General features: G+C 57.5%; 1 protein-coding gene and 1 long non-coding RNA gene across 2 annotated transcripts; both read right to left on the bottom strand.

Annotated features, from left to right (window-relative positions):
• Positions 1-160: 160 nt before the first annotated feature.
• Positions 161-5061, bottom strand: GINS2 (GINS complex subunit 2). The gene is made up of 5 exons (XM_064459710.1): positions 4823-5061; positions 3534-3648; positions 2524-2623; positions 1325-1451; positions 161-942 (listed from the first exon to the last, which is right to left on the bottom strand). The coding sequence occupies exons 1-5, from the start codon at positions 4910-4912 to the stop codon at positions 817-819; spliced, it is 558 nt and encodes a 185-aa protein (XP_064315780.1). The 5' UTR covers positions 4913-5061; the 3' UTR covers positions 161-816.
• Positions 5062-6606: 1545 nt separating this feature from the next.
• On the bottom strand, positions 6607-11152 carry LOC135314814 (uncharacterized). The gene is made up of 3 exons (XR_010374314.1): positions 10416-11152; positions 8785-8873; positions 6607-7355 (listed from the first exon to the last, which is right to left on the bottom strand). It is a non-coding gene; the product is annotated as an uncharacterized LOC135314814 (long non-coding RNA).
• Positions 11153-16777: the final 5625 nt, after the last annotated feature.

Below are 16777 nucleotides of genomic sequence, written 5' to 3'. Positions count from 1 at the left end.
ACGCCGGCGAGGATCCTGCCCTCGCCTGTCGGTCTGCCGCAGGGGAACGGGGCCGGAGCCAAAGGAGGAGAGCTGCGGGTTTTTCCGAGCATTGTTTAACCCACGTACGCTTGATGCGCACCGTGCAACAAAACACAGGGGCTAATTTTGATGCTGTTCATTCAGCTGCAATTATTTTTTTTTTTAATATTTTTATACACAGTTTCAGATAAAAAAAAAAGAGGCAGATGTGTGATATTACAAGACAGCCTGGCTTTGGAGAGGAAAAGCCATTTTCTTTTGTCCTTCTCCAAAGAGCAGATGGATCTGCTTCCCAGCTGATCTCCCCAGCAGAGTAGCAGACACCTCTCATTGCCGGCACATCTCCCTTTTCAAGGCTCTGAGAAAAATTCATGGCGAAGCACCGCCTATAAATTTATTGCTTTCAAGCCAGTGTGTGGCCCGTGCTGCCCTCAGAAGTTCCCTCTATGAAGTACACCCACACTCTCCAGGGCAGAGAGATCCGCCTGACATCATTAGACAAGAGCCAGGTGCTGGCAAGCCACCACCTGCACCAAGCAGATCTCTGAACCCGAGAGGGAGGCCCACCTTCGCAAAGAGGGAGCGTGGAGGAGCTACCGTGCAGGGATGCTCCCGTGCCATCGGCAGCTCTGGACCGATTCCCGGCCTGCCACGAGGCTGCCGGCTCTCGCGGCTTTGGGAGATCGGTGCAGGGAGGCGGAGGCTGGCCAGATGAAGGTCCAGGGGCGAGGAGCAGAGCCTGCTCCCTTCCACTGCCCTCTCCTGGGAGGTTTGAGGGCTAGCGTGGCTAGTACCTCAGAAATCCTGGGAGTGGGCACTCTCGCCAGGCTGAAGGTTAGTCCGGAGCTTGTACATGTGATCTAAGGCTTGAGTAAGGAAAGTCCCCGTCGTGTTGATCTCCATCAAGGTTAAGTTATCCAGCTAAAAGAGAAAAGAGCAGAACGTGGGGAACCGGCCCTACCGCAGCAGGGGACAAGGAACTTGGGAAGCAGCTCTGCAGCACACGTTTTCCCTTCGGTGACACAAGGGACTGACCCAGCTGCCACCCCCGGTCAAGAGAAGCACACAAGCAACCAGAGCACTATTTCCACAATGCACAGGGAGCTGCAAGCAGCCCATAAAGCGAGGTTTTCAGCATATGGCTTTAGTTCCCAACTGACGTACTCACAACCCAGGAAAAACATGCCCCAACCAGCATTTTCACGAGCAGCTCTCATCAGTCACAAGCCCACGCAATCACACGGCATCTGGAATCCTCCCAGCACAGAGCTGGCAAGCCTCTCCCCGCGCGTCCCCGCCGCACCTTGGCGTGAGCCTCCTGCTGCCTGACGAAGCTGTCCGCAGACAGCCGCAGCTTGGCTATCCGGGTGTCCCAGGTATCCTTCACCAGCGTTCGAATCTCATCGGCTTTGGGGATGTTGTCTGAGGCGCTAGAGGAGGAGAGAGTGGATCAGAACAGGCTGCAAGGGACTCGTATGTTATGTCACCGGCTTAAGTAATGTTGGCAGTTCTTCAGCCCTCTGAGGCATAAGCAGAGCAGTTTGCTATAGAGAAAAAAACCTGCAACTCAACATTAAAATCCAGCGTGGTACTTCTGCTGCTGGGATTTTTGGGATAGTTTATTTACCCAGGAATGCTCAGCTTTGATGCAGCATCTGGTTCTCGCTAGAATCCTTCTGCTCTTTAATTGCCCAGCTGGTACGAGGTACACAGAGGGCCAATAACCCGGCCAAAGTCACAGGCAGCCAGGGAATTGAAAGGACGCGGCTGCGATTAGAGCCCCGGCTCTGTGCTCTCGTGGCTCTATCAGAGAGTATTAAGTTGAAAGGACTGTATGAGTTGTGCCACATCCTCCCATTAAGGCAATTCAGTGCTGCCATAAGGACCTTGAGAGATCAGATCAATTCACATGGACAGAGCTATCACGGTTATTCTAGCGTGAGGGAAGGAGCCGCACGCCAAGAGCATCATCTCCAGAGGAAAAGCCAGCACTTAAATGACCGCCCTGCCGTAATCGAGGGCTTAAAGTCAGAAGAGTCCGTGCTGAGAAAAATACCAGCCAGCACATTTCACAAGTGAAATGCCTCAGCAGGCAGGAGTTCAGACTCGGAATATCCCTGGTCTCCTGCTTCTCAGGCCGAGGGAAGAGGAGCTTTTCTCCTGAAGGAGAGCCAAGGAAGAAGCCTGGAGGGTTTAGGCTGCTGAACAGATTGCAGCCATGGAACGCGTTGCTGATCCTCAAGGCCTCTACGCTTAGCTGCTGCTCAATAAAGCGGCACAGCCCCAATTATCAGGCCGCAGAACAAGCAATCCCCAAGTTACTGAAATGCAAAGTTACCATGAGAAAACTGCTGCAACGAGATCTTGGCACGCTGTGAAATAAACCTCCATTAACTCTCACTTTCCCACCGCCCTCTGGGGTTGCTGCCAATGAAAGCTTGAAAAATTGTCTATGCAAGCATGTACTCTGGCGGAAACTGTTACAATACGTTTCCTACTTACTAGTTTAACAGCAGCTTTGTAAGTTCCATATAATAGGGACTGGGCATTGGAGTGAAGGTGTCCTCTTTACGTTCCTGGTCCCGGATTTCCTCCAGTTTTTCTAAAACACAACCAGGAATGGTCAGGCATCGCCAGACTCTCAACACTCCAGGCACATTTTTTACCCCCTAGGAAAACCCACATGCTATTTCTGGAGGACAAGCTCTACATCCAAGCTTGAATCAATGTGCGGACAGAGAAAACGTTTCCGTAACGAAGCACACAAGGATGCTGAGAGGGACATCGAAGCCGCGCTTAGCACACCACGCCGGGAGGCTGGATCTGCACCACCTTGATCCCCAAACCGGTCGCCTGTTGGGAGATGGTCCCTTCACTCACAAAGCACTCGCGCTAATTAGTGTTTATGGCCTTGAATGAATAAAGCAGGAAGGCTTGGTGCGGGTCTCCCTCTTACTGCAGCTCCATTAGTGTTTACTTCTTCTCCCTCTCCATTCCCTTTGAGATGACAAAAGGGAGGGTGTCGTGATTCTCACTTTTTACAGTGAGATGACCTCCCATTTCCTATGCCCTTGAGGAAAACGATTCCACAGAGTGAATGAACCAGCGATCAACATAAATATACGCTCTCCAAGGTCTCCCTCCTCACAGAGTGTCACCCGAGTTGCCCAAAGCTCTTGCTGAACAAGCCTTGCAAGAGATGCAAGTGCTGCTCAGAAGGGCCAGCAGCCGCTGCTGAAGACAAATGTCAGGGCTGGGGATTCAATCTAACCCTCGTCCTTCCTCCTCCTCAGAGGAAGAGAAGTTAAATACCTGAGTTAACTGGGAAGATTACATCTCCTGTAAATATAAAGAATTACCATGGTGGAACATTAAATCCTTCTCTCAGAGTTACTTTGTGTTTGTTGAATTAAGTTTCCCACTAATGGTAAAAACCAGAGATCATTTTTTTTTTTTAATTTCATGTTTCTCCTGCGCCCTCTGAAGCCCAGGGCCGACGCCGCCATCCTTACCAACGTCCATCCATTCTGGAGGAATCAGGCGACACTTCTGCCTCTGCTTCAGATTAATGGCCAACCAGACAGGCACTTCCACCGGCAAGCCGGGATTGAAAGGACCCAGATCTCCCTGGAAGACGAATTGAAGACGAGAGTCAGGCAGCAGCGAGGGCTGAGACACTGCAGTACTCATCTGCTAATTTGGCCTCGGCCATCTCTAGAGAGCATGAGCTTCCAGGGGATTTTGAAAAGCCCAAGTCAAATAGCATCTGAATTTTCTCCTCTCGTTTCCATAATGCTTGCTCTCAGACTTCTCCTCTCCCTTGAGAAGTAATAACTAACGTCTCCAATGCATTTTCTATTTCAAAGCATTTCACAGAAGTTGTAGCCAGAAATTACATCTCTCCTGGAAACGCAGCTGCCCAGGCTCAGGCCAAGGTGCTGTCGGAGGAGCACAGCTCGCACCACCGGCGCTGCCAGAGCTGGGGCTCAGTGGGCAGCCCTTCACCCCCCTCCAGCCCTCAACCAAGGCTCAGCTGCGCGGGACAAAGGCAATGGAGAGGTGGGGGACAGCGCTGCCCCCTCCGAAACCTCCTGGGGGGCTGCCCTGCCCCCTCCCAGCCTGCTTCCCCTCTCTGCCCCTGTCCCCCATCCATCCTGCCAGACCCCCGAGCCCTCCTGCTCCATCCCCACACCCCCCAGACCCCCTCCCCAATCCCAAACGCTCCAGCCCATCCCCAACCCCCTTAGCCCCAATCCCCCAATCTCCCCAGCTCCTGCCCCTCGATCCCAATCCCCCCTGCCCCGAGGCCTATCCATAAGCCCCCCAGACCCTGTCCTCAATCTCCCCAGGCTCTGGCCCCCAAGACCACCAGCTCTTGACCCCCAAACACTGTCCCAAAGCCCCCCAGGCACTGACCTAGATTTCCTAGAGCCCTTGACCCCCCAGGCCGTGTCCCCAAGACCCCCAGGCCTAGACTCCCAAACCCTGTCCCGAAGCCCCCCAGGCCCTCCCCAGGCCGCGTCCCCGAGACTCCAAGGCCTGATCCCCCAGCTCCTGAGCCTCAAACCCAGTCCCCAAGCCCCCACGCCCCCCAGGCCCAGCCCTTGATCTCCTAGAGCCCCTGACGATCCCCAGGCCGTGTCCACAAGTCCCCCAGACCCTGTCCTCGCTCTCCCCAGGCTCTGGCCCCCCAGACCCCCAGCTCTTGACCCCCACACCCTGTCCCCAGGCTCCCCGAGCCACCCAGACCCCGTCCCCCAGACCCCCCCCGGGCCTGTCGCCGCCCCTCGGCCCCGCCGACCCCGATGAGGTGGATCCGGTCGAGGCTGAAGTTGGGTACGATCGTCACCAGCTCCTTCTCAGCCAGGAACTCCGCCTCGGCCGGCTCCATGATGGCGGGGACGGGTGGACCCGGGCCGGCACCGAACCGGGACCGGGACCGGAACCGGAACCGGCATCGGGCCCGGGCCCGCCCTCCCCATTGGCTGCGCTGCGGCGAGGCCCCGCCCACAGGGCCCCGCTTCCCGGCGCCAGGCGCGTTTTCGCGGTCTCGGCGTGGGGGCGGGGTCTGGGCCAGCTCGGAGCACTCTGACTGGTTCCCTACGAGCGGCGCTGTCCGGCCATTGGTTATCATGGCGCACCCTTTTCTGATTGGCTGTGTGTGTGGCGCCGCGCTCCGGCGGTGGCCCCCGCGGGCAGGCCCGGCGGGGGGCGGTGTCCGGAGGTCGCAGAGGGACCAATCACGATGTCCCCCCGGGGGCACTCGACCAATCAACGCTCAGCACTTGTTGCCGGGCTCCGCCGTCGCCCCAGCACACCCGTCCTCTGCGCATGTGCGCGGCGCCCACCGGCGCCTCCTGGCGGCCGGGAGGGGCAGCTCCCCGCGGGGATCCCGGGGCCGTGGGTTGCGGGGGTGGACGGGTGGGGGGGTTCTCGGGGCCTGCCCCGGGCCCGGGGGACCCTGGCGCGGCCCAGCCCCACCTGTGCACCCTCCCTGCTCCACATGGAGCAGCACTAGCCATCCGTCTGTCCGTGCAGTTGTCTCCATGCGCCCACCCATGCTGAGGCACCCACCGTCACCCATCCATCCCTTCCCTCCATCCATCCCTTCCCTCCATCCATCAGCCCGTCATCCATCCATCCATCCATCCATCCATCCATCCATCCATCCATCCATCCATCCATCCATCCATCCATCCATCCACCCACCCATCAATCCATCCCTCTGTCCCTGCCGTCATCCACCCATCCAGTGACCCACCTGTGCCTCCACTCACCCACCCACTCACCCACCTGTCCATACCTCCATCCATCCACCCACCCACCCACACCTCCATCCACCCACTCACCCATGCCTCCATCCATCCAGTGACCCACCCATGCCTCCATCCACTCACCCATGCCTCCACCCACTCACCCACCTGTCCACGGCTCCATCCATCCACCCACCCACCCACGCCTCCATCTACCCACCCACACATCCATCCTCCACCCACTCATCTATACCTCAGAGCAGCACTCAGCCCTCATCTTGCTGTCTGTCTGTGCACCACATCATCCCCACCTCGAGCCATCCCTCATCCATCCATCCATCCCTCATCCCTCCCTTCATCCCTCATCCCGCCATCCATTCATGCCCAGCCCACCCGAGCGGCCGAAGACACTTGTCCCTGCCACTCTGGGTGATTTGGGGCTGGGGGGGGGCTGCAGCCTGGCTTGCAGGTTGCCATGGAAACAGAAACCCCCCCAGACTATGCCTGCTCTCCCCAATCCCCCTCCTCAACCACCTCAGGCACCCATGGGAGCGCCCCCGACCCATGGGGTGAGTGTTGCCCCAGGGGCACCCCTGGGCTGGAGGGCCAACCCCTGGGTCCCCCCCATCCACCCGCCGCCGGGGGCTGTAGGAGGAGTCTCCCACCGCCACCCTCCTTCCATTAACCGAGCGGCCCCCGCCGCGCCGCCGGCACACGCCGCGGCTCCACCAGTCGCTCTATAAACGGCTCCTTCCATGCTGCGATTCCACTTGCGTGTCTTTTGCCATCTGCTGCTGTCATTAAAAAATTAAATTTCCATCTGCTTTCACACTCCCGCCGGCTTCTGGTGCCGCCGCTCCCCGGGAAGCGTCGCCCCCGGCTCCCTCCCCAGGACGCGGCTGATCCCACGGGGCCACGACAGTGGGTTGCAGGCGACACCGAGTTCATTTTTCCGGTGCCATTTGCAACCGGTTTCTTCAGTCCGGGCAGAAAGGTGGGATTGGAGTGTGAGGGTGTGTGTACCCCACTTTTGGCCCCCCCATCCGGCACAGGGCTAGCTTTGGGGGGTTTTTTTTTAGGGGGGGGACACAGCCCACCCACTGCCCCGCCAACACAGCCTGAGGGAGGCGGTGGGTGCCAAGCCAGGGGGAGCGACGCCCCAGGGGCTTTATTCACCGGGGAGGAGCTGTGCACTGCTACCCCCTCCCCAGCATTTTTAGGAAAAAAGAGAAAAACCAGTCACTGGTGTCCAAACCCACCCGTGTGGTGGGTGCTCCGCGTGTCCCCACAGAGCTCCTGGGGTGCTGGATCTGGCCAGTTCGCATCCCGGTGGCTGCGGCTCCATCCCGGTGGAGCGGGGAGAGATCCTGCTGGGCTGGCGTCCCCCCTCCCCGGTCCCTGAGCTTCAGCACTGGCTGCACGGCAGCGGCCCCCCCACCCGCCGGGCCTCGCGGGACAGCATGGTCCCTGTGGGCGTGGGCGGCGTGACGATGATGGAGGGCACGTGGAGGTGCTTCTCGCCCTGGGATGCCGCCGGGGTCCTGTCGCTGCCGTTCCCGCTGCTCACACACGTCTTCAAGCCTGCAGAAGTTGGGGAGGGGGTCACCAAGGGGAAGAGGAGGTCAGGCACGGTGCTACGGTATCCCCTACCTCCCTGCCCTTTTGCATGCCCAACTCAATGCCTTATGAGCCACTAGAGAATCCACAGCCACCTCCGCAGCCAGGTGCAGCCTCGCACCCCCTCCCCACCCTGGATTTTGGAGTGTTCGATAGAGGCAGAGACCGCAGCCACCCCCCAACCGCCTGCCCGCCCCCCCCCGGGGAGCAGATCGCTTTAATCTGCTTTTTTAATCAGAAGAAAAGCCCTGCGCGGCACAGGCAGCAGCCAGGGAGGTTTCAGCTCTTCCCAAGCAGGAAAATGCCCGGAGGGGATAGACACTGATATTTTTAATCTCTTTTTAATTAAGGATAAAGCCTTGCCTTACGTAAGGGGGCTGGAAGAGGGGGGGATCTTTTATTTTATTGCAGACTCCAAGCCCGTCTGAGGGGTTTGGAGGAGCGGGGGGATATTTTGGGCTCTGCCTTGGATTTGGGGCAGGACAAGGACTCCCTGAGTGCCTCAGTTTCCCCTCTTAGCCACCCTGTGTTGGGCTGGGGGCAGTCTATGAGTCCCTCAAATGCCCCAGACCCCACATCACCAGCATCCCTGACACGGGGAGGGGGCAGACAGGCGCAGAGCTCAGTTTTGGGTGACACATTCAAAGCCATGCCCATCACAGCCAGCATCTCATGTAGCGTTTGTGCTTGGGAAAAGCCAGGAAAGAAGCAGCTCTGTGTCTTAGAGAGGCATGCTCGTTAGCTCCCATCCTTAACGACTCCAAGGATGATTAATACGAGCTGCTCAGGGGTCAGTGCTGGGATACGGAGCTAATGGGAGATGTGATATCCAGCCTTTGCCCCGCTCACCCGATGCAGTGAGGCCAGGAGCATTAAAAGCTCCTGCTTTTCTCTCCCGGCAGACAGCGCTGCCGCCATCCCCAGCCTAACTCCATTAAGAAAATTGAAGTTTGGGAGAAAGCAGAAGGATAGAAAGCTCCTGGGTTGGAATATCCCTGGGGGAAGCAGAGCAATGAAGGATGATGGGAGGCTCCCAGCCTCCGGGCTGGCCCCGAGCACCCCATCCGTACCCCGGGCATGACATCCATGCTGGCTCTTTCCCACCTGATTTCTTGACGGATACCATCAGCCCAAGGATGCTCAGAGCAAAGGATACAGGAATGACAAGCGGAGGACCAGACCCTTCTATTTTTTTATAGGGTAGGGGATGGGGAAAGCAGCTCTGGGGCGATGCACGAGCAACGTGTCACACATGGGACTTGCTTAAATGCCACCAGGACACCAAACCACACCAGTCCTGCCCTCGGCAGAAATACCTAAGGCTCTTCCATGTATAACCACCCCCAGATGCCTTCACGGAGCAGGAGAAACCCCATCATCCCCCCAAACCTACCTTTCAGGCAGGATAACTTGAGCCCCATGTTTTCATCCTCTTAGCAGGACCCAGCTCCCCAGCTGTGCCGCCGGTCCTCGCCGCTGGCGCTGCAAAAGAGAGGCGAGGGTTGTGGGAAGCGATGCCGGGAAGAAGGAGAGCAAACTTGATTGCTTGCTAAAAGCACGCACCTATGCGTACATATATATATATGTATATCTGTGGGAGCACTGGGCATAACAGGAAGCACGGCTGCTCGCTAGCAAAAACCGCTAGTGATGTCACGGTGTTTTAGTGACTCAATCTCGGCCACCGAGTTTCAGGAGGAACTTTTTGGGAGGGTGGAGAAGGAGCCTGTGGCTGGGTGGGGAGTCCCATCCCAGCTTCTCTGCTCCCAAACATTTGCAAGCGAGAAGGTCGTGAGCAGGAGGAACCAGGTTGTTATTTATGAAGGCGAATGGTGTTTGCAGAGAAAAGCCTGAGCCGACGCGCAGGAAGTAGAGGGATGCTCGGCTGCAGCCTCGTGCCCGGGGCCGCCTCCCTCGGGGCCGAGCCGGAGCAGCCGCTGGCAGTCGGGGGTGTGCTGCCAGGGAGCACACGGTCCTGCTCCGTTTGGACATCCCTGATGACCTGAGGACTTTTGGGTGGATGATTCCCATTGCGGGACATTGGTTTTTTGGTTTTTTTTTTCTTTTAAGATACTGAAAATTATTCTGGGCAAAAATCCTTTTGCTGGGAAATCTGCATCCGTCCTGCCCACAGCTGCTGGGAAAAGCTTATTGGGATGAGGGTCAGTGACTCATTTTGGCTCTTCCAAGCTCGGGGCCCACAGAGAGCCAAGTAAATCCTCCACCCCCTCCCCAACCCCCCCGCATGACCTCCGCCGTGGCTTTACTTTGCCTTTCCAAGCAGCCCTGAAGTGGCCCAGCAGCAGCTGGCAAGGGGAAGCGGGAACTTGCCATTGCTGGTTTTAATTCTGCATTTTTTTTTTTTATCAGCTCCCCACAGGCACCCTGAGCTGTGACACCCCCGCAGTCGGGGAGCCGTGCCAGGGCTAGGAGCAGACCCCCCCCGGGACCCCCTCTTTGCAGCTATCGTGGCAGCTGCCCAAATATCAAGAAACCTGTTTTGAGGCGAGTTCTCTGGTTTTTGGCACCTGCTGGTGGGTCACACCACCAGCCACCCGGGGCCGGAGGAGGGTTGGTCAGGGCAAACCCAGTCCCAGGGCACAGGGAAGGTCTTCTATAGGACCAGACCCCTGTGACCAAGCCCTTGCAGGACACAGCAGCCCCCTCCCCACCGCCACTGGCTTTTAGCCCCACGTCCTCACCACGGCCAAACACCAGCACCCCTTGCTCGCACTGTTGGGAGAGAAACCCCCCCCCATCAGTATTTCAGCAGGACTTCTGGTGGTGCGTGCTAGGGCTTCAACTTTGCTCCCACGCCGGCACCAGGCCAAGAAGCATTTGCATTCCCGACGAGTTCACGCTCCAAAAACCCCCAGACGCTCATCGCAAGCGTCACTAGAGCGGCGGCCGTGCTGCCCAGGCGGCCGAAGGGGGATGCTCGGCCGGCGTGCGGGGCTGGGGGTGTGCCAGGGAGGGGGAGTGGGGCCGAAGCCGGCCGCGGTGCTCTGAGGGGGTGACACTTACCCGGTCCCGGGAGCCGGAGGCGCGATGCCTGCCGTTGCATCCCACCTCCCCACCATACCTGGCTGCTCTGGGATGCGGGAGGGGAGCGGGGGCGTGAGGCTGGGGGGGCGGGGGTCCCACTCAGGACCAGCCGTACCCTGGGAGGGCAGGAGGAGGTTGCAGCGAGACGGCTTGGATTTTTGCAAGGCTGGGTTTTAACCTGGTTAATCAGGTTAGTGGAGTCCCGGCTCCTCCCATCCATCTCCCCCTCCAGCCCCATCCAAGCCCAGCAAAGCCCTTGGGGGATGAAGAAACGCTGCTTTACTCTCACCCCGCTGCACAATCCAGCCTGGTGCTTAGAGAGAGAGGAGCAGGAGTGCCCCTGGCCTGCAGCTGAAGCCACTGGACCACCGAGCATCCCTACACACGGTCAGATAGGCTACCGAGTGCCTAGAAAGGCAAGTACTGGTTTGGTATGGGTGTATTACACCCAGCTCCAGCAGGACCCATCAGCAGCCCTGAGGTCCTAATGTCTAGAGAGCAGCAATGCTCCCAGCCTCTGGGAGCATCTTCCATCTTCTCCAGCTCCCAGAAACAGGTCTTTCTCCCCTCCCACCAGCCCTAAAACCAGCCTGGCAGCAGGAACAGCACCAGGCAGAGGGTTTCTCACCACCCCCAGGATGAGAGCTCTGGGTCAGGTACCACCCTGCTGTGAGGATGCCTGGGCGAAGGCTCTGCCTCCAGAGCAGCCGCCTTTGCCTGCATTAAGCGCAGCCAGAGTCTTTTTCATGTTCACCTCCTCCACAATTAGGAGGCAAGGCCCTGAGACGGCTCCTTTTCAGACAGAGCTGAAAAGCAGCGGTTCACATCCAGGGCGCCAGCGTGCAGGGAATGCTGCCTGCACATTAAACACCCCGTGGCTGCAGGCAGGAAGGAAGGGAAAGCTTTGAACTTCGCCTGGGGATTTGGAGCAAGCTGATCCCAGGAGCTTGGGAGGTCTCCGGTGAGATCAGAGTCCCACACACGAGACCAAGCCCTGCTGGGATGGGCATAAAGGGGAACAGGGAGGGGAAACGGGTGGTTTTGCTCCAGTTTCTGCTGGCCGGGTCCTGCCATGCTCGGTGAAAATCACAAATATAGAAAGGGCTGATCTCCTCCCCCAGCTGGCTCCTCCAATTTCTCAAAGAAGTGAGTTATTGCAAAGTTTCAGACTCAAGAGCCAGGCAGGCAGCACGGGGGAAAGGCCACCACCCTGGCTGCAGGCACCGGTCCTGGATAAAGGGCCAGAGCAGAGATGTTTCCAACCCATGGCTCCAGTTTTGCCCCAGAAAAACAGACAAATGAACTGGTTCATGCGGGTTTTTTTTCCCCTGTTCAGCTGCAGACTCCAAGAGCTGGAGGACAAGCTCTGAGCCAGAGCCTGGCAAGCCCAGTCTTCCCAGATCCAGTCCCAACCTCAGTGCATGCAGCATCCCCTGGGGCCGGGGACCCCTCACCGACAGCCCTGACACTGCAGCACAAATCCAGTCTAAGCTGCAGAAATCCTCCCCCTTCACATTTGATACGTCTCTTTCCAAAACTACCTGTTTGCTGCTGTTGGGTGAGAACAAACAGCCCCAAACCCAAGAGGGCTGGAATTAGCCTGTCCTGGAGCAGCGGCTGTTGCTAAAATAGCGAGCAACCGAGAGCGATGGCTTGCTGCAGCAGGGAGGTAAACATAAACATCAGCCTGCTAAAATAACTGTGGTTAGCTCTGCGGGCTGCAGCACTGCTCCAGCTGGTGTGGCGACACCCGATAGGCACAAACACAGCATCGCACACCCCTTCCTCTCCTCCCCGTGGGCTGGGAAGCGAAGACAGCCTCGGGCAAGCTCACTGGGTAGGGGCTGGCCACCTCAAGGAGGCTGGGTATGGCGTGGGGACTCTCTGCTGGAGAAGGCCCCTGGATGGCCAGGGTTAGGCAGAGCTGGGACCCGAGCATGGGAACAGCCCCACGGGCCAGATATCCCCTTTCCACAGGCACCGTGAGACCCTCATGCAGCCTGCCTCTGCTCCGGGTCCCTCCCAGGAGCTCCTGCTGCCCGTGGCAGGGCTGTGACATGCCAAGCAACACGTTAGGACAACCAGCCAAATCCCACCAAGAGCCAGCAGGCCAGGGGAAAGAAGAAGGTGGGCTCATAAAGCTTCCTTGGTGGGTCGGTATGGAGCTGGCTGACCTCTCCAGGTGAAGACATGTCGCTACAGCCCAGGGAAACACCCTGGGCAGTCCTCTGGTGTGGCTGGTGACTGGTTTCCAGTTCTGGCCGTGACCTTTTGGCAGCCAGGCTGCTCCTCTCCCCAGGCTCAGCACTCCCCAACCAACCGGCCCCATCCTGCCTGGGTGCAGAGGAGGTGGAAAGGGCTGAAGCACCAACAAGAGGGTGAGGACAGAGGGCAACCTCATAACTTTGATGGAAGGGAAAGGGCCGGGTGAGCTCACAGCTTCCCAGACGCCAGAGGAACCGCAGGGAGAGGGACGTGTTTTGCAAATACCGGCCACAAGAAAAGCTTCAGCTTGAGAGTCTGGCAGAGCAGAGCCCAGAGAGCCCACCACAGAGCTGCTCTGCCGGCTCCCTTCGAAGGGGCTGCTCCTGCAAACACCCGCTGGGCTTGTTTTAGAAAGGAGGGATGAGAAGCAGCTTTCTGGGTCACAGAGTCTCAGGGTCTGCTAACGCAGGCAACACGTCACCCTGGCTCTGTGCTAACAGGCCAACGAGGCTGCCTGCTCCCCTCTCTGCCCCAGGTCTCTTCTGGCCCAAGCAGGGGAAAGAGGTGGTCCCAGCCTGGCTCAGAAATTGCCCTAGAAGCGGGGCTGCAGGGCTGTTGCATGGGACTTGCTGAAGCTGGAGGTGGCAACGAGGTGCTGGGAGGGGAAAAGAAACCCCCTCCCGGAGCCCCTGTGCTGGGAAGAGGCTCGCAGCCATCCAGGGCAGGCGAGCGGTACCCGGAGGGGATGCCAGGCGTGGGAAGGGAGGAGGATGTCACGAGGAAGCAACTGAAGATGTAGGCTCCAGGGAAACTGGAGCAGCTCCAGCATTCCCCAAGCACAGGCTCTTGGCAGGGCCAGCAGACTGAACAACCGTCAGGAACCGTGCAGGCAGAAAACACCCCCGAAGAAAATCCACCGGGCCACGGCAGCAGCCCTCACGAGCAAGCCAGGAGCTGCCGTGGCGGGGGATAAGGAAGCAAAGCAGAAAGCGAGCACGTACCTGAAGTACAAAACCAGAGCGTGCTGGGCTCTCCTGCCAGACCTGCATCCAGGGCAAGCCGCCTCCCTGTCGGGCATGGATTCGGCGGGCGGCTGGGAGGCCGTGGCTGGGAATTGGCTTAGGGACCTGGCCACGGCTGCCGCGCTCCTCGGCTCACTGAGCTCCAGGTTAATCTTGCTTCAGCTTTCCCTTTTATCCCCTGGTACAACCACGATACATTTTTTCAATTAGGTCCATCTTTTAAGCTCTGGAGCACATTTCTAGGAAGGGCTGCGTTGTTTCTCGTGGCCCTTATGGGCTGATGCTGCGCAGACCAGGACATCCCTGGCACCGGTCCTGCCCGCATCCAGCTAAAGTGCTGCCACGCTGCAGCCAGTGCGGCGCTGCCTGGAAGCACTCAAGGAGTTACCCGTTACCCCCACCAGCCCACCTACCGGGTATTTTTAAGAGCACCGTTCCCTGTCTGCCTCATCCCAGCTCCGGCAGACTGCGAAGCGCCAAGCTCGCCACGCAGGAGCACGGACCGCTTTCACCTTTCACGCGGTCCCGTGTATTGGAAACCCTGGCCAGCAACCTGCCTCCGTCCTCTCCGAAATCCGTGTCTGCCGCCTTTCACAGGGCGACGGCTGAAAAACTGAAGGAAAATAAGCATCTAGGGTGTACTTTTGGATGAGAAGGCTGGGTGAAAATGTGGTCTAAAAGCGACAGTAAAAAAAAAAAAACAACCAGAAATCGATAAAGTCCTCAGCGGATACTTTGGCAGAGGGAAATCGCTGCCTGCTGCGGGAGGGCTAGTTGCAGGGCGACGGGTAAAGCAAACGAGGGGGTTTGCAGCGCAGGAGTACGACGTGTTGAGATGTTTAACTCTAGTCGGGAGTAACGGAGCCTGGGCAGGACGGGAAGGAAGCAGCTTGCCCAGCCTGCTCTGTCCGATCCCGACCAGCTCACTACAGTTCCTACAGGCAAGGGTGGGCGACCCAGCTCCGCTGCAGCTGAATTAAAACACAAACTAGAAGAGCAGCTCACAAATGCACGCTGAGCGCATTTCCCCTTGAGGCCATTTTCCAAGCTGCAGTCAACCGCAAGTCCACCCCACTAACAGCCTCCTCCATTAGCATTCGCGTGCTCTTTCCGTATCAGTAATGCCCTCCACCAGAGCATCTTGAGACGTTTTACAAATAGCAGCAGCAGCAAAGTGCAGCGATTAGGCCTCTAGCCAGGGAGCAGAGAGACCCAGGTTTGCTTCCTGCATCTGTCACTGTCACCTCTCTTCGGTGGCGTGCGTCTCTTCCGCTTAGATAAGAAATTCTTGGGGGCAGGGGGCCGCCCCTCGCGGTGCGGCTCCGCAGCACCATGCGGAGCGGGGCTGGGCTCTGCACAGCACTCTGCCCCCGGCTCCAGCTGTGTCAGGCAAAGAGGTTGCGGCTCCTCTGTCCTGTCAGCTGAACCACTCGGCTGCTTCCCGCACCCACGTCAGCTCTAATGAGCTGAAACAGGTTACGCGGTAGGTCTTTGCTTGTTTTCACGCTGACATAGGCTAGGAAACATCCCACGAGCAGCTCAGCTGGCAGATGGGAGGGAGGAAAAACTCCAGCGGCAGGCTGCTTCGCCTGCTGAATGAAGAAAAGAACCCCAAAGCCCTCATATCCGCACAGAGCGGCGAGCTCAGAGAGAACATGGCACCGGTGCGTTCCCTAGGAACACGTGTCTCGCTTATGTGCGTGAGCAGTTGATCAAAGACACATCTTGGCTCTTGCCACCCATCTGCTCTCCCCACTCGTGACACCGCATGAGCCAGGAGGAGCAGGCACCGTTCCCACCGTGCACCTAGCCCCAACCAGCCACTGATTCTCCGAGCAATTTTAAGGCAGTCTCATTTCTTGGTGAAAACAATGCCTACGGGCCCCCCAAACTCTCCGCTCCCTTCTGGGTTTCTCAAGCTGAATCTGTACGTGGAGTTTCTGACCACAGCTGTAAGTGCCCTGGGCCATCAGCTGGCGGCACACCAGGGAACACTGCCTCGTGGTGTGCCTGGCTGCGCCTCAGGTCACTCTGATCCTTGATTTCAAACCGAATGGGTGCTTAAAGCTACGTGTGCTCAAGGCTCTTCCTTCTCCCCCTTGTGACTAAAGGATTCAAGGCGAACACTCGCGTGGAGCCAGCAAAGAGTAGCGTGCATCCTCCCCCTCAGAAACCCAAGCACTTTGTACTGGTATTTTCAGATACTTGCGGGGTCTGTTTATTACTGTTTTGAAATATTAGGGTTGAGAGTGAAAAAAAAAAAGAATCCCACACGGGAATAATTTTGCATTTCTAAGTGCCTGAGATCCTATGGATGAGGTAAAGAGCTGGTTAAACATCTGGGCAGGCACAAATGCCACATCTCTGAATCTTGGTGAATACTGGGGGGGGGGGGGTGAGGAATAAATAACCTTGCATGTGATTAATTGCTAACAAAACAGAGTAAGACGCCCATTCCCAGTGCCACGAGGGCTCCAGCAACAGAGTTTCAACCACCTTCCCCAAGATTTCCTCCCCAAAAGTTTCAAAAGGAGTTACCTTGAATGCCTCCGATGAATCCAGCTGATCCACCAGCCAGGAAAGCAGCATGTGCTCCTGCAGGTAGGCTTGGTACATCAGCAGGAAAGGGGAACACAGCCTTCGCTGAGCCCAGCAGCTTCCTCATTCTTTCACAAGAGCCACCATGGCTGCAGGCTGCCTTGCCTTTATGAAATTGCTGCCTTTTGTCCAGCCTTCAATGCAAATAGGACAGGTGAGATAAGATCTGAGCACCACGGTGCTTGTCCTTTTTGCTTAAAGCCAGCCTGGGTTTCTACTGAGGGCAAAACACTCCCAGGACCTCTTTTAAAGCAAACAGAAGACAAAAAAAAAACCAAAACCACCACAGGGAAAGACAAAGCATTAAAAGCTGCTCCCCTTCCTGCAAGGTGTCTCAACGGTTAGTCACAGGGAGCGTTTCCATCAGGTTACAGACTGATGATACACATTTTGCTTTGTCTTACATGGGTGAGGGGGGAAATATGTGCAAGGAGAGATTAGACTGTATTAACATATAGACGATCAAAGCTTGATTATGACATCTAGTTACAAAGAGTAAGAAATACATTTCCTGTG

The sequence above is a fragment of the Phalacrocorax carbo genome, chromosome 8, assembly GCF_963921805.1.
Source record: "Phalacrocorax carbo chromosome 8, bPhaCar2.1, whole genome shotgun sequence".
In the NCBI taxonomy this organism is placed as follows: Eukaryota; Metazoa; Chordata; class Aves; order Suliformes; family Phalacrocoracidae; genus Phalacrocorax; species Phalacrocorax carbo.
Note: the sequence above shows the minus strand (reverse complement) of the source record. Positions and strands in the feature narration are given on the sequence as shown.

Coding starts and splice junctions, on each gene's coding strand:
- GINS2 (XM_064459710.1), bottom strand. CDS start 4,912: ATGGAGCCGGCCGAGGCGGAGTTCCTGGCTGAGAAGGAGCTGGTGACG. Junction 2,624..3,533: donor TCCAGAATGGATGGACGTTG/GTAAGGATGGCG, acceptor GTTGTGTTTTAG/AAAAACTGGAGGAAATCCGG. Junction 943..1,324: donor AGCAGGAGGCTCACGCCAAG/GTGCGGCGGGGA, acceptor TTTCTCTTTTAG/CTGGATAACTTAACCTTGAT.